The sequence below is a fragment of the Taudactylus pleione genome, unplaced genomic scaffold (assembly GCF_031769625.1).
Source record: "Taudactylus pleione unplaced genomic scaffold, aTauple2 ptg000019l, whole genome shotgun sequence".
Taxonomy (NCBI): domain Eukaryota; kingdom Metazoa; phylum Chordata; class Amphibia; order Anura; family Myobatrachidae; genus Taudactylus; species Taudactylus pleione.
Genome location: NW_028284421.1, coordinates 34341213 through 34367450, shown reverse-complemented (window position 1 = coordinate 34367450; position 26238 = coordinate 34341213). Strand labels below are relative to the sequence as shown.

General features: G+C 41.8%; 1 protein-coding gene across 1 annotated transcript; it reads right to left on the bottom strand.

Annotated features, from left to right (window-relative positions):
- Positions 1-539: 539 nt before the first annotated feature.
- LOC148540520 (bombesin-like) lies at positions 540-25893 on the bottom strand. The gene is made up of 3 exons (XM_088444144.1): positions 25668-25893; positions 8445-8599; positions 540-771 (listed from the first exon to the last, which is right to left on the bottom strand). The coding sequence occupies exons 1-3, from the start codon at positions 25828-25830 to the stop codon at positions 721-723; spliced, it is 369 nt and encodes a 122-aa protein (XP_088300270.1). The 5' UTR covers positions 25831-25893; the 3' UTR covers positions 540-720.
- Between the last annotated feature and the right edge of the window lie 345 nt (positions 25894-26238).

The window sequence follows — 26238 nt, the reverse complement described above, 5'->3', positions numbered from 1 at the left end:
GCCTAACCCTAACCCTCCCGGGGGGGTGCCTAACCCTAAGTCCCCCCCGGGAGCCCTAAACCTAACCCTCCCCCCCGCGGCTGTCCGCTCGCGGCGCCCGGCATCACTACGATTGTGATGCCGGGCGCCGGTCTCCCGGCGTCGGGGAAATGCGGGCGTCTACATCTTGCCGGGATAAGACAGTCGGGAAGCCGGCTGCTGGTATTTAGGCAGTCGGCTTCCCGATTGCCTCCCCTTATAGACATGTTAACCTGACTAGTATGATTTTGGCTTTGCTGGGCAGCTCTGTCATTCTCAATTTACTTTCCCCTTACTCTAAATCAATTTAATTCATGAACTAATTAAGAACTTTAATTAGGAAATGCCAAATGTATATTTTATTTCTCATTATTTTTTCATGTGTATGAGATAATGATATATTGCATTAATACAGAGAGTAATGCTATACTTTGTGTGCAAATAATGTCTTTTATTCATATGTTTGCTGAGAACACTGTGTAAAATGGCAGAAACATATTCCATACATGCTTAAGATGAGAATGACTACTTCAACACTATGAAATGAACTCTGAATTATGAATGAAAACACTCTCATTTTCATTGGGATTTTCTTTTTATTTGTAAAGAATAGCCTTTGGAATGTCTGAAACAAGTTCAATATCTCAGGCACAAATATATATATACATATATATTGTATGTACAGGGAAATAAATATCTTCTTTACTTCTGGGTCATTTTATAATTCTGGTCCAGAATTTTCCTTAGTATCCGCTGTAAAATAAGAAGACAATAATGATTACGGTAAGATAACCTAATGTAGAAAAGTTTCATTAAAAAAGTTCTCTTCTGCTCCCAAACTCATGATCTGTTTATTTATTTTCTACAACACTTTGGATCCTAACTGGTGCTGTTTATTGAGAATTTTACCTTTTTTGCATAATTCATATTGTTAATATAGTTATTCAATTGTTCTAAAATAATAATAAATAACTTGTTATATTAATGATGGCACCATGAAAAATAGAAAGTCTGATCGCAAGGATTCCGTAATAGGAAACTCAGTGACATTCGTCACAGAAAAAAAAGAACCCTTCTAATAAGAGAGGTTTCAGCCAGAATTTGACTCGTATCTTTGCTAGGACAATGGGCCTGATTAAGATTTAGGAATAAAGTAAGATAGAGCAAGAAACTGTGCACCTGGACAAACCATGTTCCAATGCAAGGGTTGCTAATGAAATGTAGTTGGGTTACCAGCGGTCGGGATGCCAGTGGTCACAATCTTGGTACCGGAATCGGAACAGCAGTTGGGATCCCGGATCCATAATCACAACCACCAGCATTCCAATGGTAAGTATTATACTTGGGGTTAGGGTACGAATAGGTTAAGGCTGCAGGGGAGGAGGGTTAGGCTGCGGGAGTGGGGGGGTTAAGGTACGGGTACTTACCTGTAGACATCAAGATTCTGACTGTTGGAATGCCGCTGTCTGTATTTTGATAGCCGTACCCAACCCGTGCAAATACATCCATTTTTTTTACATGCTGGGTAAATACTGGTAAATTTTGCATGTAGCCCACAACTGCTGGACAGCTTTGTTTTTACACTGCAATTTAGATTTCAGTGTGGACACACCCCTCTCACATCTAACGCTGCACATTTTACATCTGCCCTACCAGCAGTGCAGCATGGTTTTACCAAGGTGCACAGTTACTTGCTGTATCTTACTCTATTCCCAACTCTGAATCAGGCCCAATGAGTCCCAAAGAGCATGCAATTTTACACTGCTACTAAAGGAAATGCGAATGTTCCCACAGATAATACTTACAATTACTAGAGGTTTTTTTTTTTTTTTTTAAATAAACTCTAGTGGTGGGTACACGCTGGCAGATATATTGGTCAATCAATTGATCGGCCAATATATATGGGTGGCCGTCGGCCAGTGTGTACCAGTGGTATGTCTATGAATGGCGTCGTCCACAGACATATCACGTCATTTGTGCTGCATAGACGATGCCTAATATATTTGCAGATATATTGGGGCATTGTGCTGTGGGTACAGGCGGTCAGCGGGACCCGCGGCCAGATGACAGATGATGGTTGTTCAGAGTGAATGAACAACCATCATCTGCAGATATATCTATCAGGTGCGTAACCAGCATAACCCTATTTTCCTATTTTTTCCTTTGTATTTGTCTAATGTGAATATTAAAGGACTATATAAAAATCTTCCTATAATAGCTGTTTGCATACTTTTTACAGTGGTATTAGCAAGTCTAATTGCAGACCTCACCATTCAGTATAAAAACATTGTTTTTGTTATCTTTTCCTATAGTCCTTTCATCTCCTTTAGATCTCTTAACTCATTATATAGGTATGATATTCCGCTTATAGTACAACAGTTTGGGGCATAGCATTTGGCAAGGAAAATACTTTATTAATTAATAAATGGTGCATTGGGGAATAACTAGCTTTAGAAAGGATCATAAATAAGAAACCCCCAGAGCCTACTTTCCATCATACTGTAACAGTGGTCAGGCGGGGAAATCCTCAATGCATGACATGTTGAGAATACCTCAGGAGAAGGTCCAGAATCTCTTGAAGAGTCATAAATATGTAGTTTAAGAACAACGACATGTTATAATCTATATATAACATGCCTTCCTACAGTAGTTAATGGCTTATAAATTGATTCATTAGGAGTCCTATAGCTAACCATTTTTCTTTATACAGAATCAGTCATTAAAAATAGTCACGACTGATTATGATTAAATAAAATAAGAATGATTAAGTAGAATTTAATAAAGTATGTCTCCATATAATTGTTTTAAAATGACTATTACCATTATTATTTAAAATAAAAATTGTTTTGACAGATATTTTATAAATATTTATTTTTCAGCATTCGAGTTCTAATTTTATGTATGCCAAGGGTCCACTCCCATCTCTCTGATTCTAAGGTGGTCGCAGACAAGACAATGAAAGGATTTCCTAGGGGTGGCATGGCAGAAACCTGACAAGAGGTATCAGATGCCAAGATGCCACGAAGATTTGTTTCCACATATCCATTTGCATAGGAGGACTTGTGTTTACAGGAAACTACAGATGTGTCCTCACTCGTCTTTACTACAGTCATTCCAAAGAGCCCCTCTCGGCTCATCTGGTCCAGTGAGACTCTGCTAGCGCCAGGCGTGTTTTTTGCATCTTTTTTTGCAGAAAATGCGTCTAAGTTACAATGCAATGTGACTAGGACGAACCAGGAGATTGTGCTGATTAATTTCATATGTGAGACTTGTATATCTGTGTATGACTGAGTCTCTGAATCAGCATGCGAAGCACTACGATGCAGCGGCAGCAGCTTTTTTTCCATGCCAAGTTCCACTTACAGACTCAGTTGACCCACAGACATAAAAGTGATGCATATCAAATTAATCAGCACAGTCTCCTAGTGCGTCCTAGTCACATCACGTTGCAACTTAAGGTACATACACATGGAACGATATATCGTTACGATATGAACTATATCGTTCAACGATATATCGTTCCGTGTATATGCAATGAACGACCAACGATGCGTGCTCCCACTGGACGATAATGATATTGACCATTGAGCATGCATGCAGGCCAATCTGGACGATATCATGCATTTTCCATAGGGGTCTGCGATCGTTGGTCATTCATCGTTGGTGATATCTTTGGTGTGTGGATGAATAATATCGTTCATCCAGCACACCAGGAATTTCAAGGGAGATTGTTCAGCGATATCGTTCGCTGAACAGATTGTCCTGTGTGTACACAGCATTAGATGCATTTTCTGCAAAAAAGATGCCTGACGCTAGTAGAGTTGCATGGGACCTTGCGACTCACTCACGGCATTTATATCGAGCACTGGGTATTGAGGCTAGATGAGCAAGGACACATCTTTACTCCCAGACTGGATGCTTCAATTGCTAGGCTTGCAAAAGCAACAATTATCCCAATAACAGTCTATTTTCTTGACCGCTGGGCCTTCTTTGCGGCTGCTTGGGCTAACAATTCGGTGGAAAAATTTATATAACAGCTGGATGATAAATTGCAGGACAAAGCTGCACAATCTAATCTCAAGTCACTGGTGAATCATTTTATTGATGTTCTGGCTTATATGGGGGATGCACTGATGGATGCAGACCTTGGTCTTTCTCGTATTACAGCCTTGTCTATAGATGCCAGATGTATTCTTTGGTTCAAAATTTTTAGGCTGATATGAAGTCTAAAAAGGCATTTGAATCATTGCTGTTTGAAGATTCATTGTCATTTAGTTCATAGTTGGACTGGCTCCCTGACAGAAGGCCTTCCTTCCGATGACAGTGTCCAAGCCACAAGAGATCCAGAGGAGCACCTTCCAAAACATATTTTGGTGGTTCTCTAAGAGGTTACAGAGGGGGTAGACAGTCAGTGTATATTAGACACCCAGGGTCTAGGGCTGCTGACAAACAGCCAGCGTGACAGGGTCCATCTCCATTACGACCGGTCTGTTGTGGGGGCCTGACTGCTAACTTTTCGGAACCAATGTCTGACGGCTTCCTCAGACAGGTGGGTAGGAGGTATTGTTAATAGAGGCTATATTTTAGACCTCGCAGGTCTTCCTCCCAGTCGTTTCTTTGCAACTCCCCCTCGAAGTGATAGGGTCAGGCATCTGGCTCTGCATGGGTCCATTTAAAGGTCACTATAGTCAAGTGTTATTGTTCCAGTACCAGAGAAACAAAACATTGTTCAAATATGTTCCTGGTTCAGAAGCTAGAACTGTCTTTTTGGCCTATTTTGAATCTAAAGTCTCTGAATCAATACATTCGAGTGCCAACATTCTGCATGGAATCCCTTTGGTCTGTGCTTGCTGCAATATAGAGTGACAAGTTTGATGTCAAAGGCTTACTTGCATCACAGAATGCTCATGTTTGCAGTAGAGGAGGACCATTTTTCAGTTCAGAGTACTTCCCTATGGGTTGGCCACAGCGTTCCAGGTCTTTACGAAGATCATAATGGTAATGGCAGCCCTTCTGCGGTCAAAAGTGGTGACTGTCATTCCATACCTGAACAACCTACTGATCACGGATAGATAATCAATTATGAAAAATCTAATCTGGTTCCTGCATAGCACCTGGTGTTTTTGGGCCTTCTGTTTGATACCAGGGAGAAAAGATCTTAGACATGCAGAAACCAGTGTTGACAATACTGGCTTGAAGACAGATGTCAGTACTCCAGTGCATGCTCTTGTTAGTGAGGATGGTGTCCTGTTTCGAGGCGGTTCCCTGCACATGTTTCCATTCTTGAACTTTACAGGCTCGGTTGCTGGCCCAGTGGTCCATGTCAAATTCCCATCTGGAGGCTTAGGACTTCATTCAGAGTCGGTCGAAGCAGCTGCAAGGTCGTACGCAGCCGATGTTCGCTGATCTGCGCATGCGTACAGTTCGCAATGCGCGTGCGCAAACTAGCGGCTACGATCAGAAATTTCTCTCTCCTTGAACACCGCCAGGTCGGTAGTTTGAGTGACAGATTGCGGCGTTTGTGGGTGGTAACAGGGGAAGGTGCTTGAAAACGGGGGTGTGGAGATCCGAACACAGGCGTGCCTCATTATGCGAACGGCGTTTTATGGGAGTGCATAATTAGCAAAGTAGTGTCATGGCACACGTGACAGGGGAGGTTTTACACTGACATGATCGTAGAGCTTAAGAGAGAGTCAGGTCAACCTTTAGCTCTACGACCAGTTCCTCTGGCATACGAAGCTTGCGATTAATCCTTATGTAGCCGGAGATGACGCACTATGCGTACGAGATGTGGGCGTATTTTTAGCGATCTGACCGCATCCACCCCTTGGTCGGCCAGCTAACGATCCGACCTTAGGGACGCAACATGCGTGTGCATCATTTGCATATCCGGCCCCTTTTTCTATACGACCGTGCGGCCGCTTCAACCGACTCTGAATGAGGTCCTTAGTACTTCAGACTGTCCTCAGCGACTCATCAGTTCCTACTTTGGTGGCTGTTCAGAAGTCATCTCCATCAGGGCTGGCTCCTGTCAGTAGAGGCATGGTCTATAGTAACCATAGATGCTAGTCTCTCCAGTTGGGAAGCGGTCACATCTGCTCTTCGGTTTCAGGGTCTTTGGTCCAGAACCGAGGCAGCACTTCCCGTAAATGTCCTCAAACTCTGTGCAATTTACCAAGCTCTCCTCTCAGCTAAGTGCAGTCTTCAGAGCAGGCCCTTATGGCTTCAATCAGACAAAGCCATGGCTGTGGCATTTGTAAACCAAAAGGGAGGTCCTCACAGTGTGCATTGGCTATGGCAAAAACTGCCAGAATTTTCCATTATGCAGAGAGGTTTGTTTCAGTGATATCTGCATAGTTCATCCCAGGAGTAGAGAACTTGAAAGCCAATTACATCAGCAGACATGCCATTCATGCAGTGGAATGGTATCTGTACCCCGATGTATTCTCCCAGCTAGTGCAACGCTGGGAGCTGCCAGAAGTGGACATTGAGGCTTCTCATCTTATCCACAGTGTAGTTGTATGGGGATTAGACCAGGGTTTCTCAGGCAGATCTGGTGGACGCCTTTACAGCAGTTGTCTTCCAAATCTATCATAGTGTTTGGAAGATCTATATTGTTTGATGTGAAGAGAACCAGGTTAATTCCTTGCCATTTAATGTATCTTGTCTTTTTGATTTTTACAAGAACAGGGCTGTTCTGAGGCATACGCTGTGTTTTTCTACCCAAGGTGTTTTAAACCAAGAATGTTATTTCTGCTTTGTCTCAGGATTTGTTGTTGGGTGGGTGAAGATGACTTGTCCTTGCTGGATGTTGTGTGAGCCTTACAGGTTTATGTTGATCGATTGGCTACCTTGTGAAAACCGGATAGTCTTTTTGTTCTGTATGAAGCGCACAAGAGAGGTTGGCCTGCGTCCAAGATGTCTGTAGCACGATGGATAACAGCGGCTATACATCAGGTGTTAATTTTGGAACATGTTCCCGTTCCAGAGCGTATTTTGGCTCATTCTACCAGATCAGTGAGCACATCTTTGGCAGTGCGGCATGGTGTGTCGGTGGATCAGTTTTGCAGAGCGCCCACCTGGTCATCAGTTCATAGATTTACAAAATTTTATAAACTCAATGTATGTGGGTAAGGATGCCAGCTTCGGTGGCTGGGCATACCCTCCCACTGGGGCAGCTTTGGAACATCCCCATGGTGATTAAAGATAATAGGATTTTTGGCATTCACCATTAAATCTGTTTCTCTTAATCCATCTGGCGGACACTGCGTTCCCACCCCTTGTTGTTGTCTACTAAATGTTCATTAACTCTTTGGTTATGTGTAGTATACTTGACTGTTTGTTTAGTGAGCTTTATAAAGTTTGACTGATTCCTGTGTGCTCTGATGGGGCTTATGGGATGTAGAGGGAAGGGGTCAGCTTACAAACAAGTGTAGTTTGATGTGCTGACTCCTCACAGCGTCCTCTACACCCCAATGTCCCCCAGGTAGCTCAAGAGAAACGGATCTAATGGTGAGCACCAAAAATTCTATTTTCTGAATGATCATAGTGGACACACTATACAGAAAAGTACACATTAAGGCTAATGTGTGCGCATAGTGGATCCACTGATGCAGAAAATGTACATTATGTGTGTGCATAAAGGATAACGTTTATTTTGTATTTTATTTTTATACATACCTAAATGTACTTTTAAAATAATAGTAAGCATTTATTGACGATATAATATGTTCTTTCATGAGGAACATATATGAAAACAGTTGTATCCTTAACTAAAGAAAATGTAGTGTTGCCCGTAGCAAGCAACCATATATTTTTTTACATTTTCTAAATTTAGTACATTGGTTACAGTGCAGTTGTGCATAAATGGTTTTGGAAATTGTATTTTGAAAAGTTTTAACATAAGGCATCACTCTGCTTCAGAATCAGAGCACTGTGGCGGCTCATGATGCTTACACATAGTTTATTTACCCAGAGTGTTCATAAAGTATATTCTATTAAAGTTTTGTTTTATTGTTGTGCCCACTTTTTCTTTTTATAACATAAGTTGTGTTAAGGCAGAATTTCCATGCCACCCCATTTATATAGGATCCCACGCAGAGAAGCAGAAAGCCCAAGCAGAGAAGCTTGCAGAACATTATTTGAAAACAGGTGAAATGTCACCTTCATCATTAGATATAAAGAAGAAGGATGATTCTGGTTGTGATAAGAGTCACTCAGTCCATTCTCCTAAAAACTATGGATTATTATTTTTTCTTTATGTCATCATTAATTCATTCATTTTAGTGGCTTGGTTAACCAACAACATAGATAACTGACTATCTAATATACATGGGAACTTACACATCGTCAGTGGTGTGATAAAGACTCTTGAACAATATTATTGCATTATACTGCATAAGCACAGTTTAGCTTGCCCTACATACCTGTGCACCTTGCAGTTGGTTGGATGACAATGCTCTGCGCTGCTCCTGCAGGAGACTGGCTCTCTCCATGGTGTGTGGAAAAACAGCTGATCTCTCCATATCTTGTTCGTTCAATCTGTATGTGTCCTGAAGGCTCTTTTTACCCATGAAGTGTCCTGGCAAGATAAGAGATGTGACAGTCGTTAAAGACATTTTTGTGTCCACATGTTCAATGTGGATCTAGTGAATGCGTAGACCATTTAACCATGTCAACCTAAATACATATTGGTGGTCAACCTAATGACCATGTTAACTTTCTGACTGTCGATACTCAGAATGTGTCGACCTTCTGGATGACAACCAGTCAACTGGATACCCTTATTTGGCCTATCTGACACCCACCTCGCTTCGCTCCAATCCGTCAATGCTGCTTGTCAGCTCATCTTTAACGCCAACTTTACTGCTTCTGCCTCTGTCCTCCGCCAGGCTCTAAACTGACTCCCCTTATCCTACAGTTTCCAATTCAAACTCTCACACTTGCCTATAAAGCCATCGCTCAATCCTCTTCCCCCATAATTTTTAACCTTAACCTTTTTTTCACACACCTGCTTGCCAATAACTATCGCGTTTCTTCTTAACTGATTACATCATCCCACTCCTACAGGATTTTGCCTATGCTGTTCCCCACCACTGGAACACTCTACAGCTCAGATTCTCCACCTCTCTCCAAAGCTGCAAACAGGCTCTGAGAACTTATTTCTTTATTAAAGCCCAGCAGCTCATCCTAACCCAGTAAACTCACCCCTCTGTATATCTTGCACACTAATTCACCCTTCTGTGTCACCAATCCACCCTGTGACATTAACATGCAGCACCCGGCTCCTGTCAATGGGTCATCTCCAGCAATGTTGGGCACACCCCCCAGAGAGATGTAAACAGGGGCTTCCAGCGAAGTCGCACCCCTAGATTAAAGACACAACCTTTCCACTAGACCACACCCCCTTATCGTGAGGCCACGCCATTTGTGCGCACACATGCATCCAGCGCGAGGGGGCTTTTCACTCCACCAGGTGTCACTGAACCGGTGCCACCACTCATAGCAGTGTAGGTGCAGTGGCACATCAAGCAGTGAGAGAGCAGAGACTCCTCTCACTGCATGTGCCACTACGGTTGCACTGCTATACCGGTATGGTCCGCGGTATTGGGAAGAGAGGACAGGTAGGGGTGAGCGTACTGATCCCCTCTTCTGGAACCACCTCCTGTGCCGAGCGTGCTGCATAGTGTAATTTTTCAGGGTTTTTTTGTATGGGGAGTGCCTACACCTCTTTGGCCACGCCCCACCCAATACCTGGGCCCATCAGACCTCTCAATATCTCTGGGTATGTTGACTGTATATGTAATAATTTTTATATAGCTTGTATCCTCCTATGTTCAACATTGTTTTGTACTGTAAGCACTTTAGGGAGTTCACTTCTGGGGGATGTGACACCGAGCAGCACCATGAACAGTGGCGGGCTGGGCCGGGGGGCAGGGTGCCATGTGCCCCCCGGGCCGCTGCGTCATGCGGGCCGTGGACAGTTTGTGTCACTGTGACACAGACTGCACCGCGTGTGTAGCGCTGACCGGACGGAGTTCGGTCAGCGCTACACAGCACAAACACACAGCCGCCGGCAGCTGTGTGTTTGCTTTAGCAGCTGATGAGAGTCAGACAGACTCTCATCGGCTGCTGCTCCCACTGCCAGAGCCGGACATCTTCCGGCTCCCGCAGTGGGTAATGGGAGTGACGCGTCACTCCCATAATGCAAAGCGGCGCACAGAGGAGCTGATCTCGGCGGCGGGACCAGGAGCGGGTGTCAGGTAAGTGTTGTTTTTTTTTTTATATTATGTGTGTCTACTGCGGGGGGGGGTCTGGCACTATAAGGAGGAGACCACTACTGGGGGCACTACAAAGGGGGGGTCTACTACTACTGGGGGCGCTACAAGGGGGGGGACTACTACTACTGGGGGCACTACAAGGGGGGTACTACTACTGGGGGGGGGACTACTACTAGGGGCACTACATAGGGGGCAGGGGACTACCACTGGGGGCACTGCATCGAGGGACCACTGCTGGGGGCTCTATATAAAGGGCAATAGTGGGGGTACTGCATAGGGGGAAGACTACAACTGGGGCCACTATTTAAGGGACACTGCATAAGGGTTACCACTACTGGGGGCACTATATAAGGGGCTTACTACTGGGGGCACAAGGGGCACTGCATGGGGGGGATCACTACTGGGGGCACTACTCGAGGCCTGCATAAGGGTGTCCTCTCCTGAGGGGGGAGGGGGGGCGCCGTGGCACGCACGTTCTTTCGGGCACCCTGGCTGCACGCTACTCCTCTGCATGCATTTGCCCCCCAGGCTAAAAGTTGCCAGCCAGCCCCTGACCATGATGCTTGGTTGTGTACATATCTGCCATCTACCATACCTGCATCGTGTGTGAGGAAATCTAGTGAAGTTGCTGGCCATGGTGTGCCACTGATTGGAATAGGTTTGTATATACAAAACACAAAATATAGTACTTACAAAGTAAAATATCAGAAAGATCAAATAAAACCCCAAAGGATCCTCCTGTTTACTCACACTGGGCCTGATTCAGAGGTGGACGCTAATCCTGACGTGGCTGCAACGTTACTGAGAACTTATGCTACTGCCGCAGGCTCTGTAATGTGTATAGGGATGCCGGCTACGTCTCTAATGCGCTCCTCCACCATCAAACTTCTGAACGACCCTATGGCTGCATAGAATGTCTGTTGGAAGAAAGCCGCCAGGGCCAGTGTAGCTGCGCACAACCATGCAGTCGTTGGCTGAAACATGCCCACAAAACCCTCACAGCACACCTGCATTTGTCTTGTCACCAGCCCACAAAAAAACAAGTAATGGGAAGCACATATTGCAATATTTATCTGACAGTAGAGAAAAGTGTATGCACAATTTAGGACAGTTGTGTGTTTATTAGACAGTAATTGTACAATCAAAATACAGGACCTAATTCAAAGGTGGACACAGGAACTGATTCAGCAAGGATCGCTATTGCGATAACTGTAGCAATCGCACACACAGCTCTGCTGTGAAAGTTTGCTAATAATTGCAATGGCAAAGCACTCTCACTCTCACACCACTCCCCCTCTTGCACATCCGTAATACCATTCAATCCAGCCAAAACATTGGTAACATTGAAGTACGTTGGAGCCACTCGCACATTTAAGGCAGGACCCTACAACTAAATTTCCTGCACGCAGTGAGAGATCAAGCTGTGTATGCCATTGCAGTGGCTAATTTATGCACTCCCCTGCAACGGCGTTCAAATGCACTGGCACGCCTGCGTTTCTCTGAGCAACCATAAGGCTGCTCTAAAGTCCGATGGTGCGGCTTTTTACGCAAAGCAGCGGATTAATGAGGCATCCGGTGGGCATCTGTACAAATCCCATCGGCTGCAACATTAGCATAAAGACACAGTCACGCCGCGTAAATAGATGCAGTCGCTACTAAATTTGCATCCACCTATGAATCAGGCCCAGTTACGTATATACAGTCTGATGTATTTGGTTGAACATTTTGAACCTTGTCCATATTAATTACTGATTCTTTTTGCCATTTAAATTTGATTTACTAGATCTTTTGTCTCTCACATTAATGTCAGTGTTTTAACAATTGGACAAATGAACAGAGCCACCACCCTACCAAGAATTTGTGGTTTATCCAAGAATCCAGATCTATTTTTTTTGTAATAACTACAGTAACAGCAAAGGATTGTACTTGTGTTCACTGTCACACAGCTGTGATCTATCGCCCCCCTGGTCCTGTCTCCAAGTGCCTTGATAAATTTGCCACCGGGCTCCCCCACTTCTCTCATTGTAAGTGAGACTCCCTGAAATAGTAACAATCTCCCTGACTCCCTGAAGAGTCTACCAATCTCCCTGATTGCACCTTACCCCCATTATGAAGCGGTTGTATATAAAAAAAACAGAGATATATTCATTCAAATGGGATCATTAGTATAATTTCCCTGCATTGGTTATAAGGCACAATGATCACTATGGCTACATGCATTCTGTGAAAAGTATCAGTGTGTTTTCATCAACAAGTAGATCTTACTAACTGCTTTGGGGCTCATTTACATTTGGATGTAAATCAAGTTTATGACACGTCTCTCAGATGTAACAGTACAGTCCACTTTACTGCCGTGCTCATAGGTGGTGCTTTCACAATCTCCCCCAAAATGCTTTTTCAAAAGTAGGCAAGTATGTGTCACTTTCGCTCTGCTGACCTCCCCTCCCTCACCTTAGGTAACTTCAGTATACCTATTGATGTTCTCAATGACCCATCTGCCTCTAAAGTTATATCCCTCACATCTTTTGGTCTTGCTCATTAGGGCATCCTCGCCATCCTACTCGAACAGGCACGCTCTTGATATGTCCTCCACTCACAATTACCATATCTCTGACGTCTTTCTGTACAAACTATAAGGAGCACAGGACTTCTTGTATTTGTAAATGTTTACTCATTACATGATATTTAGTTATTGTTCCTAAAATCACAATTAGTATAGGAAAAAAAGATGATCATTTTTGTATGTAAAGGTAATTTGTGGCTCATCTGACTGTGTGTAAGTAAACAAACAAAAAAAGCAATTTGAACAGTACTTTACTAACCTAATGTAACTATTGTTAGAATTTTGCTGTACTGTTTAATAGCTGGTAGTCTTTTAAACATGTAAAATATCAGTCATTTTCATTTATATCAGCAGATTTTGTACTGGGCAATGAGGAAAATGTTCTATAGTTTGAAATCTTGAGATCACAGGGAGAAACATTAGCACATATAACAGAAACACTGCTTTATAAAAGGCATAGACATGTCTTTGTGCTTGTCACATGACAGCCCCTTCTCACTAATGTGACAATGATGGGTTCCCTGGAGAAGAGTAAATGACAGGTTACTAGTCACATGGGCATAGATGTATAAAGTTTGTTTCTGCTTTTTAAATTTCATTTGCATTATTGATGGTGTCTTACTAATGAATGTCATGTAATGTTCTTTTACCTTTAGCTCTCATTTCTAATGGGCAAAAAAAGATTCAGAATTGCATTAGCAAACACTTTGCAGATGAGTGGGAATTGCTTTGTGAACTTAAATTGTTGACTAAGGGCCTGATTCACAGATTTATGCAAAGCCGTTATTTTCGCAGATGGAGTGATTGTTTGCTAATGAATCACTCGCAAAGTGAGTGACAGGTAGTCAGAATTTGGGAGTGCTAACGGGAGGGGGGTGGTTAGAAAAACACAGGCGCGTTGGACCGTTTCAATGCCATTTCATGGACATGCATAAATTAGCCATTGCGAACGCCTTCGCAACATAAACGCTCTCAGCGTGCCAGGAGAGCTGCAGTGTTTGCGGCTGGACAGACTTGACTTACTTGCTGCACGACTGGCCGATGTGCTTCTATGGTATGGATTTACATTGTTGTATGTTGTTGGACAGCTATGAGAAGACAGCAGTGGGCGTCCCTATGCTCTGCTAAGCCTTAGAAGGCATTAGCATATTTTAGAAACTGCAATCCGTGAGATAATGCAGTTGCGATTTTATTAGTGTAAATCTCTGAATCAGGCCCTAAGGGTCTGATTTAGAGTTGTATGCAAACCTGATGGATTATGTACATGGTACAGCTCAGATATTTGGTGATCAGAGCATTCACAGGATCTGTACTAAGCATGTGCAGAACTGTGTCTGCAACAACGGTCACAGTGCCCCCTAAGCCACATCATGATTGACATGCTGCAGCCATTTGGGGGCAGGGGAAAGGGAGGCGATGGCCAGAGTCAGAGGCATCACCAGGGTTGGTGTCACCCGGTGTGGTAGCTCATGGTGTAACCCCCCCCCACATGGACCTCCTCCTGTATCACACCACACGGAATCCTTAATGTTTTGTACTAGTTTCACATGTAAATCATAATTCCTGTATATCACTAAATGCAATGGCAATAGTAGTGAGATAAACAGCTAACAAAATTAACATTATACCTTTAAATTACAATATAATATGCACATGTAAAATTAAATAACATTTACATATGAGTTATGCAAAATTAAACTCAACGTGTAAATAATTTTTGCACACTTACAAGGTATTACGGATGTGAGTAAAGGGAAGTGGGAATCTTTATATTGTGCTGTGGTGGCATTGCGATCGCATACATTTGCATAATTTTGCAGAACTGCGTGAGCGATTGCTACCGCATTCGCATTAGCGATCCGTGCTTAATCAGGCCCCAGGAAGGTTTCCCACTTTTTAATTCACTTCTCACAGGTCACATTTTGTATAAAATTCAGTGATCGCGCTGAGCGAAATAAAATGTGGGTCCCGGGGACCCCTCACTTTAAAATGTTGGGGTCCCATCACAATTTATGCCTCACTGTCTGTAGCAGATAAAAACGCACTACATGGCATATTTTGCACTGAGATTGAAATGGGGAGGAGCACAGGGGTGGGAGGGCAGAGTGCATAGAAGAGCAGAAAGGGAGAGGGGTGGGAGAGACTACACAGGAGAGCAGAAGGGGTACAGGCATGGAGAAAGGGGAACAGGGGCGGGAGGGCAGAATACACAGGGGAGAGGAGAACAGGGGGCACAGAGATGGAAGGGCATAGTACACAGGAGAGCAGAAGGGGTACAGACATGGGGGGAGGGGAACAGGGGGCACAGGTGGGAGAGCATGGTACACGGGAGAGCAGAAGGGGTACAGACATGGGGAGAGGGGAAAAGGGGGCTCAGGTGGGAGGGCATGGAACACAGGAGAGCAAAAGGAGTACAGACATGGGGAGAGGGGACGAGTGGGAGAGCAGAGTACGCAGGAGAGCAGAAGGGGTACAGGCATGGGGAGAGGGGAATGGGTGGGAGGTCAGAGTACACAGGAGAGCAGAAGGGGTACAGATATGGGGAAAGGGGAACAGGGGGCACAAGGTGAGAATACAATATATTTAATATTTTTTTTACAGCAGTTGGTAATAAACATGTGCTAGCTGTGTAATAACATTACACCACAGCCTGCCCCATCATCATTATAACAGGATACCAGGTACTTCCTCCCCCTCTGGCAGCAGTAGCCGTTCCTGTCTCTCCCCGAGCCTCTTAAGGCACATTTGTAAAATGGGATGCGGACACGTCTGTGGATGGGGGTGCGGGTGTGAGTGTGGCTCTTTTTGGTGTCACCCCTTGAAGGCACCACTGGCCAGAGTTACACTGAGGGTTACTCAGATGACTGAAGTTCACGCAGATGATCCAATGCTGTGTCTTCGGATGCAGCAGTGAATCATAAAAGCATGTAGTGGACGTCTTTCTGTTACAGATGCCTCCTGCTGCTTTTACATATTTCCATAGAGGCAGCTGCTGTATAAACTGCATACAATTCTGAATCAAGCCCTAAGTGACATACACAGTTATCATAAATATAAATGGCTAAATACGTGGTACAATGGAAATATCACACAGAAACTTCTTAAACAAATCATAGCATTAATTTCATAAGCTAGTTTATTTTTATTGTGTTAAAAAGGTGAAAGTACAACCAGTGTTGTACTCAACTGATAAGGTGCTAATATTTTGCTTGTGAGTCTACATAGTTTTCATTTTCACCTTGATACATAACACATCTTCTGAGTTCGCATTTGGACATGCATAAATATACAAATCTATAAGTGCACGTAAAAGCCATGATCTATTGCTGTTGCATCTTTTTATTGCATTGCAGTTTTTCCTAAATTAACCAATTAAGCAGGATGATTTTATGAGCGTACTTTCATCTTACATGACGGTTTTAGAGATATGCATACCATACTTGCCAACTCTCCCTGACTCTCAGGGAGACTCCCTGAAATAGTAGCAATCTCCCTGACTCCCTGAACAGTCCAGAAATCTCCCTGATTGCACCTTACCCCCATTATGAAGCTGTTATATAAAAGAAAAAAAAGATATATATATATATATATACATTCAAATGGGATCATTAGTATCATTTCTCTGCATTGGTTATTATAAGGCACAATGATCCCTATGGCTACATGCATTTTCTGAGAATTACTAGTGTGTTTTTATCAACACGTTGACCTTAATAACTGCTTTAGGGTCAGTTTTATGGCATGTCTCTCAGATGTAACAGTACACGTCCACTTTACCACCGAGCCCATAATTGATGCTATCACAATCTCCCTGAAATGCTTTTTCAAAAGTAGGCAAGTATAGAATAGACATAGGGGTATATTTACTAAAGTGAGAGTTTTTATAATGTTGCCCATAGCAACCAATCAGATTCTAGCTATTATTTTCTTCAAGGTGCTAGTTAAATATTAAGCAGAATCTGATTAGTTGCTATGGGCAACATCTCCATTTCTAAAAACTCACTTTAGTAAATATACCCCATAGTCTCTCTTCCCATTCTATTGCTGAGCCTATGATGGTGCATTCTGCAGACAATGTAAGCTAGTCCACAATACTGTATGTCTATGTGTTTTTATTCAGATAACATCCACAAATCTAAAGGGGTCATCTAGCTAAAAGGGTACAATGTATGGCCCAGTAGCTGAAAGCCAAGATCTCTGTGTCCACCATAGTCTATCAATAAGGCTATTTGTTTTATGGTGAATATTGGTTCTGTAACACAAAAAGACATTGCAGAACCTGCACAGAACTTTGGCTCTTGTTTAGATGGGCTTTTATTTATTTAGATAAATTATTGTGAAATACTCCTATTAATAACAGAATAGTCTGTGGTAAAGTAAGACAGACCAAGCCCATCATAATTTCAGCACTAGACACAGGAGGCTTTTATCTGTCAATGTTCAACGAAAATTGAGTAGATCATTATAATGGGATAATGCATTATCACCCAGCTAATAGAATTGAGCCAGATGATGGAACAACAGTGAGTCTCCGGTTACTCTAAATATATTAATATATGGCACGTGTGAATATTTAGAATGGAACTAGTTATGCTTGTAATTCTGATAGTTGATCAGGAAAATGCAGTGTTGGGGGTGTACAATGAAGTATCCTTAATAGTCATGTTTTGCCATTCTAGTCTCAGATTGTAATAGGCCTATATACACTTTTTGCACACACTAGCTATTACCTGATGATTACATTCTGATACATATTGGATCTTATGCCAGCAATTACATCATCATAAATGCTTAGTATAATATAATGACCACACCAAATGGCAAAGCTGCAAATCCCATGATGCTTTGCTAAGGGCTGGTATAAATTCACTCTGATGATGACCAGCACTAGATTCCCCTCTGGAGCTGATAGGTGCCTCTTTCATTGCCTGTGCATACATTAGAAAATATGTGGGTGTACTTTAGCTAGACATATTTTTATTTTTAGCGCACAAGTGAAAGAATATGATACAGGGAATGTTTTTACAAGTCTAAGGTATTAATGCAGCAGGGGTTATCCGGAATGTACTCTTGCTGGACACTGACACACATTGACAGAATCCTGGAATTGTAGTAGGGCTGCACACATCGGCGGTCTGTGTAAGGCTGCACACATCGGCGGTCTGTGTAAGGCTGCACACATCGGCGGTCTGTGTAAGGCTGCACACATCAGTGTTCTGTGTAAGGCTGCATACATCGGCGGTCTGTGTAAGGCTGCACACATCGGCATTCTGTGTAAGGCTGCACACATCGGCGGTCTGTGTAAGGCTGCACACATCGGCGGTCTGTGTAAGGCTGCACACATCGGCGGTCTGTGTTAAGGCTGCACACATCGGCGGTCTGTGTAAGGCTGCACACATCGGCGGTCTGTGTGCAGCCCTACTACAATTCCAGGATTCTGTCAATGCATGTGAGTGTCCAGCAAGGCTACATTCCGGATAACCCCTGCTGCATTAATACCTTAGGACAGTGGTTCTCAAACTCGGTCCTCAGGACCCCACACAGGTCACGTTTTTCAGGTCACTCGGCAGGAGCACAGGTGTAATCATTACTCACTGACACATTTTAAAAGATCCACAGGTGGAGCTAATTATTTCACTTGTGATTCTGAGGAGACCTGGAAAATATGCACTATTTAGGGTCTTGAGGACCGAGTTTGAGAACCTGTGCCTTAGGACACTCACCAACACAGACTGGTATGCCTAACTGCTTCATTTAAAACCAAACATTAATTGTTGCTGTTTACTGTGCCATATTCACAGAACATTTGCGAAGCTATTTATTATTATTACTATTGTTTATTGCTGTTATTTCTGTGTCATACACACAGAATATTTGCTTCATTTGAAGCTAATTATCATTGTTATCAATATTGCTCATTGTGTGATGTTTTTTATAATTTTAAAGGAAGAAATAAATCTCTGATTATTTTACATTTCATACTGTATACGTTTTCTGTTTAGCGCCCAGATCACTATATTTTTTTGCATACTATTATATTTGGGGTAAAGGGAAACCCTAATAGTGACCAAAGGCAGCTGAACTAATTTATCTTGCTCTAAGGAGCCCACCAACCTACCGTTGTATGCCCATCGTAACTGTCACATTTTAAAACAGGTGGTGCATTCATTTTTAACTGACACATTCTACAGATCCAGAAGGGGTCTGGAAAACATGAACTGTTAGGGGATCTCGAGGACCGGTTTGGCCACCCCTGTTCTAGAGGATTGTAAAGGAGGTTTTTGAGTGAATGCTGTGCAATTCATGTTGCAGGTGTTGCTGTTTTCTAAATTTAAAATTATTAATGGAAATTAGTGATTTGTGATCTAAAGTGTATACAATTGTGTGCAGTAATTATACTGGGATGATTGGCTTTTCTGTGGCAATGACTAATGTTTTGAATAGATAATGTTATTGTTGCTCAACATTAATGATGCTATGGATGATTCTTTATGTTCAACTCAAAACATTTATTATACAGGCTAAACACGTTTACAAAGTTCTCTGAAATTCAATTTGCAATGTGGTGGAAGATGCTGTAAGTGCTAACAACAGATCACATGAACAAGATTATTATTATTTCTCATTTGTCCTACTTTATAATGCTTTATAAACCCTTTAATGTTCCTACAGATTAGGCAACAGGTGAGGCAGCATAATAGTGGCCACAATAATAGTAATTTAAATATATGATGTATTCATAGTGTCCTGTAATTGTAAAAAAAAAAAAAGTGTTTCTTGTGGTTGTCTTAACAACAATTCAGCTGTCAGTTACTTTTTGTATATAGTAACTATATACTTATTCTAGTTTTGCTGGCTCAGGTATTGATCATTACACATGGCTCTTAGGTGTGAGTAGCCAAACTGGATAAAATTCAGCTATTTGGCTCACTTCCAATGACAATGATCAGTAATGATCTCATTTGCTTTCATTGGATATTACTACAAAGCATCAGACTCATTTTTGAGAATGGTACACTGCAGTATTGTGCCAATTTCTCTATGTCACAGTTTGTGTGGCCAGAGACAGACCTGATGTCCAGCAAGTTTAATAACAATAGTTTTTTTTCTAATTAGCACTACTGTTTAAAACTGTTTAATAGCACAGCAAACAAGACATATGCATGTATTTTAACATATATATATTTTGATGAACCAGTCCCTTTTTGTACAGTATAAAACCCATAGCAGCTGCTGCCCAGATCCACAGGTCTACTGCCTGAGCTTTTGTTGCTGATAAGACAGCTCCATATTAGGATGTGCAGACTCAGATTAGTTTGGATTTTCCTGCCTAATTCGGATTTTTCCCGCCAAAAATCGGGTCACAGAAAGAGGTGAAACGTCATCTTTCATGGACATACATCATCATTCCTGGACATGATGTTTGTCCATGAAATATGACGTTCTGCCTCTTTCTGAGACTCCATTTTTGGTGGGAAAAATCCGAATTTGGTGGGAAAATCTGAACTAATCCGAGCCTGCACATCCCTACTCCATATCCCATACTTGGACCCAGGTCATGACTGATATTCAGCTGTTCCAGTTCTTTTTGGTTCCACCTATTGATTTCCTGTTTAAGTGATTTCCCTCCAAGTCATCATTTTTCATTAATGCATGCCTGCCTGTAATGTAACTTGCTGCAACCGGTTTCCAAGCATTATGCCAAGCTTTGGTGGTTTTCCTGTATTCAGTTTCTTACTGACATTGTTCCTGTCTCATCCTTTGATCCCTAATTGCACCGGAGTTGACTTACTTTAACTATACCGCTTCTCATCACTCTTACCCTATAGTCTGCTCCTCTAGCCTCTTGACCAGCTCTACATTCTGTATACATTCCTTTTGATTTGGATGTAGCTGCTTTGGATGGCAGGAGTGGTAAGTTAATATTTTCTGATACTTTTGATCCTCTAGTGAATTCATATCCCTTGTATACTAATCATCTAGCCAGATAATTACCTCACTTCTCTTTATTAATGAGTGTTCCTCTTCCCTATGCTGAAAGGTGTTCCTTATACAGTTGATGGTTCCTTTAAGATGGAAGAAGAAGGCTTTAAGTTCCCTAGCAAGGTGTCAGTCTAAGCTCAAAGGTGTTATCCTCTTGTTTTGTAGAGTGTTCATCTTAACTGTGGGAATGTATCATTTCTCTTGCAGGACTGTTTCATTTCACTTTCAGAGTGTTTCTTTACATTTAACTGAGTATTGTACTACTATTTCAGTGGTCTTCACTTTCTCTTCCAACTTGTACAGAAGTTGGCAAAGTAAGTACTTAACTCCCCTTTGTAGAGTGTTTGTCTGGGCTCAGAGGGAATACTCCACTTTATGTTCCTGTAAGGTGAAAGAAGTATTCCACTTGTCTTGCATGGTGCTTTTCTAAATTGGAAGAAGTACTTTACACCCTCTTGAAAGAATAATTTGCTTGCCTTGTAGGGTCGTACCCAACCCTTTAGAAATTAGGGAAATTAAGTAATTCTTTTAAAATATTCGAGAAACACTATAAAAGCAAAGTGAAGTATTAATTCTACAAATGAGTAACATATACAATTTAGTTTAGAGTAACACCCTGGAATGGGAGTGAGGTACACGTTTATCTTAAAAGAATGCATTGCAGTTTAGAGAAAGGGGTTGGGCACGGGATCCCGGCGGTCAGAATACCAATAACAGCATCCCAAAAGTAAGAATCCCGACAGATTTCTGTATGTATTATAACCCTTACCCTAACCCTCCCCCTAACCCACCCCTCCTGCAGCCTAACCCCAACACTCCCCCTAGTGCCTAACCCTCCCCCTAACCCTAATAATTACCTCTGCAATCTATCGGTATTCTGACAATCAGGATGCCGCTGTCTGTACTGTGACTATCAGCATACTGACTGTCGGGCTGCTGTCTAAAATAGAGCAAATAACACACTTTTATAGACTATCCCTCTAAGATGGAAGGGTTATTTTCTTCCGTTTTGGAAGGAGTGCTTAATTTCCCCTTCTGCATTACTCTACACTGGAAGGAGCACTTCCCTCACAGCATGATCATCTAGAAGTAACATTGCTGACATCTTGTTCCTCTACATTGGAAAAGGGGATCATTTCATTTGACTTTCCTCTTATAGTGTTCTTCTAAGATGACAGAAGAGTTAGCTGGAGCTTTATCAAATCTTGGACAGAGATAAAGTGAAGAAGAATTTTACAGGCTGAGCAGAAAAATAACAGAAGCTGATTGGTTGCTATGAAAGATGGATGTATTAATCCACAGCTTTAAATAACATCCTCTATAATGGAAATAGTCCTCCTCTCCTCTTCCCATGTTCTTTTAGATGAAAATGAGTACTTCAATGTGCTTGCAGGGGGCCCCTCTAATATGAGAGGAGTTGTTCAAATACCTTTCTGTATTCCATCTTGAAGGAATACTCTATGTTGCTCTACATTGAATGTTGGTAAGATATCTCCTTCCCCGTTTAGTGCTCTTCTAAGCTGGGGGACAGAGTATTTGCTTTTTCTTGCACTGTTATTTTAAACTGGTAGCATTTCATTTATACAGTGTTCCTCTAAACTGGAAGTACATTTGCCTTGAAGAGTCTTCTTGGGTCTGGAAGAGAATGCTCTTAATTTCTCTTGCAGGGTATTCCTCTGAGATGGAAGCAGCACTTCACTTCATTGGCATTGTTCGTCTGAGTTGGTAAGAGTGCCAAAGTCACTGTGCAGATTCCTTCCAAGAATTAGTAAGTGTTTTTCTTACCTGGAAGAAGTACCTAACTCCCATCTCAGTGTTTACTTTCCTTAATCTTCCATGGTGCTCTTCTGAGCTGGAAATGTGCTCTTAGATGTCGTCTACTAAGAGCACTTTACAAACTTTGCAGTGTTGCCCAAAGCTAGAATGAGTTCTTAATCATCCTTGCAGGCTCTTCCTCTAGGTTGAATGCAATATTTTTTTGTTTATGCATGTGTGCGCAATACAGGGTACATTCCTGCACCTAGCATGCATTAAACTAAAAACACCCCCTGCTTCAGTTGTCCAGTTTCTTCCTTCTGAGCATGGAAATGTTAGGAACCCCTGCAGATACTACCACCTTTGTAACTGTAATAGAAATGGGCATTTGCACACAAATAAACAGATAACATTACTAAGCAGCAGTTGTGCTATGAGCAGTGAACATAGCAGCTATTATGGGATCTATGTAGTTGCCATCGGTGCTACACCCGTCTGCCATCTCATAGAATAATAGCACAGTGGGGATCTTAATAAGCTCTCTGCTATGTGATCGCAAACATGGCAAAGTATTTGCAGCCTCAGAAAGCTGTGTGGGCTGTACATTTTAGGCTTCGTTTGCTCTGAGGGGAAGGGAACACTGATATTGCCTTACTCTTTAGCAGGGGATATAGTGCAGCACCCACCAGAGCAGAGTCTCACAAGGTAAGTGAGGAGTGAAAGATAATGGGACAATAAGATAGGGTATCCCTAGCCTTGAAATCTTTATGCCCCTAAAAATGTTGCTCTATGGCCCACACATTTTTAGTTGAACCCCTGGCGCAATTTGCAATGTGTAAAAAAACATTATTACCGTTAAAATATTTTCTAAGTTGATAATTGTCATGTTCTGTGTATTTAGTGCAATACTCATTTGTGGACATTTATGAAAATTGTTCTTCATTACATTTGTCACTTATACAGTAGTATATATTACCAGTACTTACTGAGCACCCATAAAATAACATGGGGAATGGAGAGACTGTGCAGCCACCCTGGTAAATAACACACTGACTTTTAGCATATGGGAGCAGTTTGTGACAATTTGTGGCACAGTCATCTGTTTAGGTAGGAAAGTCCTTATCTGCCCATCTCCTCTCATTAGCCGATCATATCCTCGCAGGAGCTGGCATCCTAATGTGCAGACCCATGAACTTCCTTTAAAATTGGCACATTCCCCAGAAATACACTGTACTTCCAGGGCTCATTTTAGCATGGTCTTAAATTGCCCTGAGATCATGTCACGCTTAGCTAAACCTGCCCTGTGGTGCAACTATTCCCTGTGCGATTAATCTCTCAGTGCTTTATAGTATATGTAACACATCATCCTGTCCATCTCAGGAAACCTACAACATATCCTTTACTCCACATAACAAATCTGAGTAACTTTCACTGTCTTTCTTTTAATTTGTTAAAATAAGTAATGCTGCGCTAATAAAATGTCACATCCTACAATGTAATTAATAGCAGTGTGCAATGGATTTATTAATCTTCTGTCCAGAGAGATAGGTGGCAATGTGCATGCTCTCTGGAATGTAATAACTACTGACACATTATGTAATGCTCAAAATGTAAATGTAATACAGGTTGAGTCTCCCATATCCAAAATGCTTGGGACTGGGTGTATTTTGGATAACGGAATATTCTGTATTTTGGAATAATTACATACCATAATGAAATATATTGGGAATAGGACCCCAATATACACACAGAATGCATTTATGTGTTATATACACCTTATACACACAGCCTGCAGGTAATTCTATACAATATATTCAACAATTTTGTGGCTCAAACAAAGTTTGTGTATAGTAATGAAATTCATTTATGTTTCATATACACCTTATACACACAGCCTGAAGGTAATTTTATACAATATTTTTAATAATTTGTGCCTTAGACAAAGTTTGTGTACATAGAACCATCAAAAATTAAAGGTTTCATTATCTCAGTCATGCCCAAAAAAATTCCGTATTTCGGAATATTCAGATATGGGAGGCTTGACCTGTACATAGATTAATGTCAATGCTATATGTAGGAAAGGTTGTCTTGGGTATGGAATATAAGAGGCTTAAAACATTACCCACAATACTGGTGTGGAACATTTGCAGTTTACAGTTCACTATATTTTTGTACAGATGTATGAAAATGTGACTAATCTTGTTACTGATTATCGGTTAGAAACGATGGAACCCAATTATGCTGGAAAAAATATTTTAGTTACAATTGTCTAACAAACTGTGCTATAGTATTAATGAGTTGTGGTGCTAATCTGCGCTATTAAGCAGCATGCATTATATGTGATTAGATCAGAACAGGAACTACAAATTAACCTAATAGTTTAATTTCATTATAATGTGCCACATAAAATGAAGAACTTATTTGCTAACATTTAATGCGCCAACATTCAGTATGTACTTTTATTATGTTTGCATATCTTCTTTTATAAGTACTTACTATATGTTAAGTATGCACAGGAAAATGTATATGTTAAGTGTGTGAATATTATAAGAAATAGAATCAACAAACATTAAAAGGACAACTTGAGTTATTGATGTGAATTGTGTAATATAATTAGTGTATTGATGGGACCATATAGGTACTGTCACTTTACACCACAATTATATCCACTGCTCCATCTGATAATGTCATTTTGCATATTAGTATGAGCAATAAAGATATCTAGCAGCAATATATGATTTCTGCTGCACTTTTCCACATAACACTTACCTTTTACTCTACCAACCTGCCATTGCTGTAGGACACTGCCCTTTACATCAGAGCCATTATGTCCAATTAACATTTGATTCTTAAAAAGTAATTAAACAAGTCATTAATGTCAAGTCTGCATGTCTACCAGTCTGACCTATTACCTTAACTTCCAAGTCAGTTCTTGCATACTACCAGAGTAAGAGCTGCTCCTGCCTGACACTGACTTTTTATAAAAGACAAGTGATTATTGTCATACCTGCAATCTTCTCCTGTTTGGTAATAACATGAATGTCATCAGAGCTAAATGCTCTACTCACCAATTGCCCACTGGGTCCCTCCTCTCTGAAGCAGATTGATTTTGCCCAGTTTGCCAGTTTCCTCAGTGAACTCCACGCAAACAGAGAGTGAAAGAAAAGAGAAGAGCAGCAGGTGAGCGAGGAACCCGATGGGTAGGATTCTGGAGATAGGAACTGCAGACATATCTGTGCTGTGTGCTCTGCTGAGATGTGAGTCTGAGGGATGTCTGTGCTGATAACTCCTCTCTGTCCTCAGTCACTTTATATAGTAGGTGCTCAGGGAGGGGGCATCGGGCTTGTGATGAATAACACACGTGTTTGCACTGTGTGCAAGGCTTAACCCTGCACTGTCCATGGAGACACTGTGTTTATAGTGTACTAGCTTGCAGGTGTATGCAAAATATTTAATATGCATGAAGGAGAAGCTGATGAAAACCAGAGCAGACATGTAAGCTACATATAATATAACCCATGCCCCACCAGCTGATCAGTAACAGCATTAGTGCTTCGGAATATGTGTGCGCTATATAAATAATTGTTTATAAATACATAAGACTGATATAATGTCAGTCAGGCTGGCAATAAAACTCAA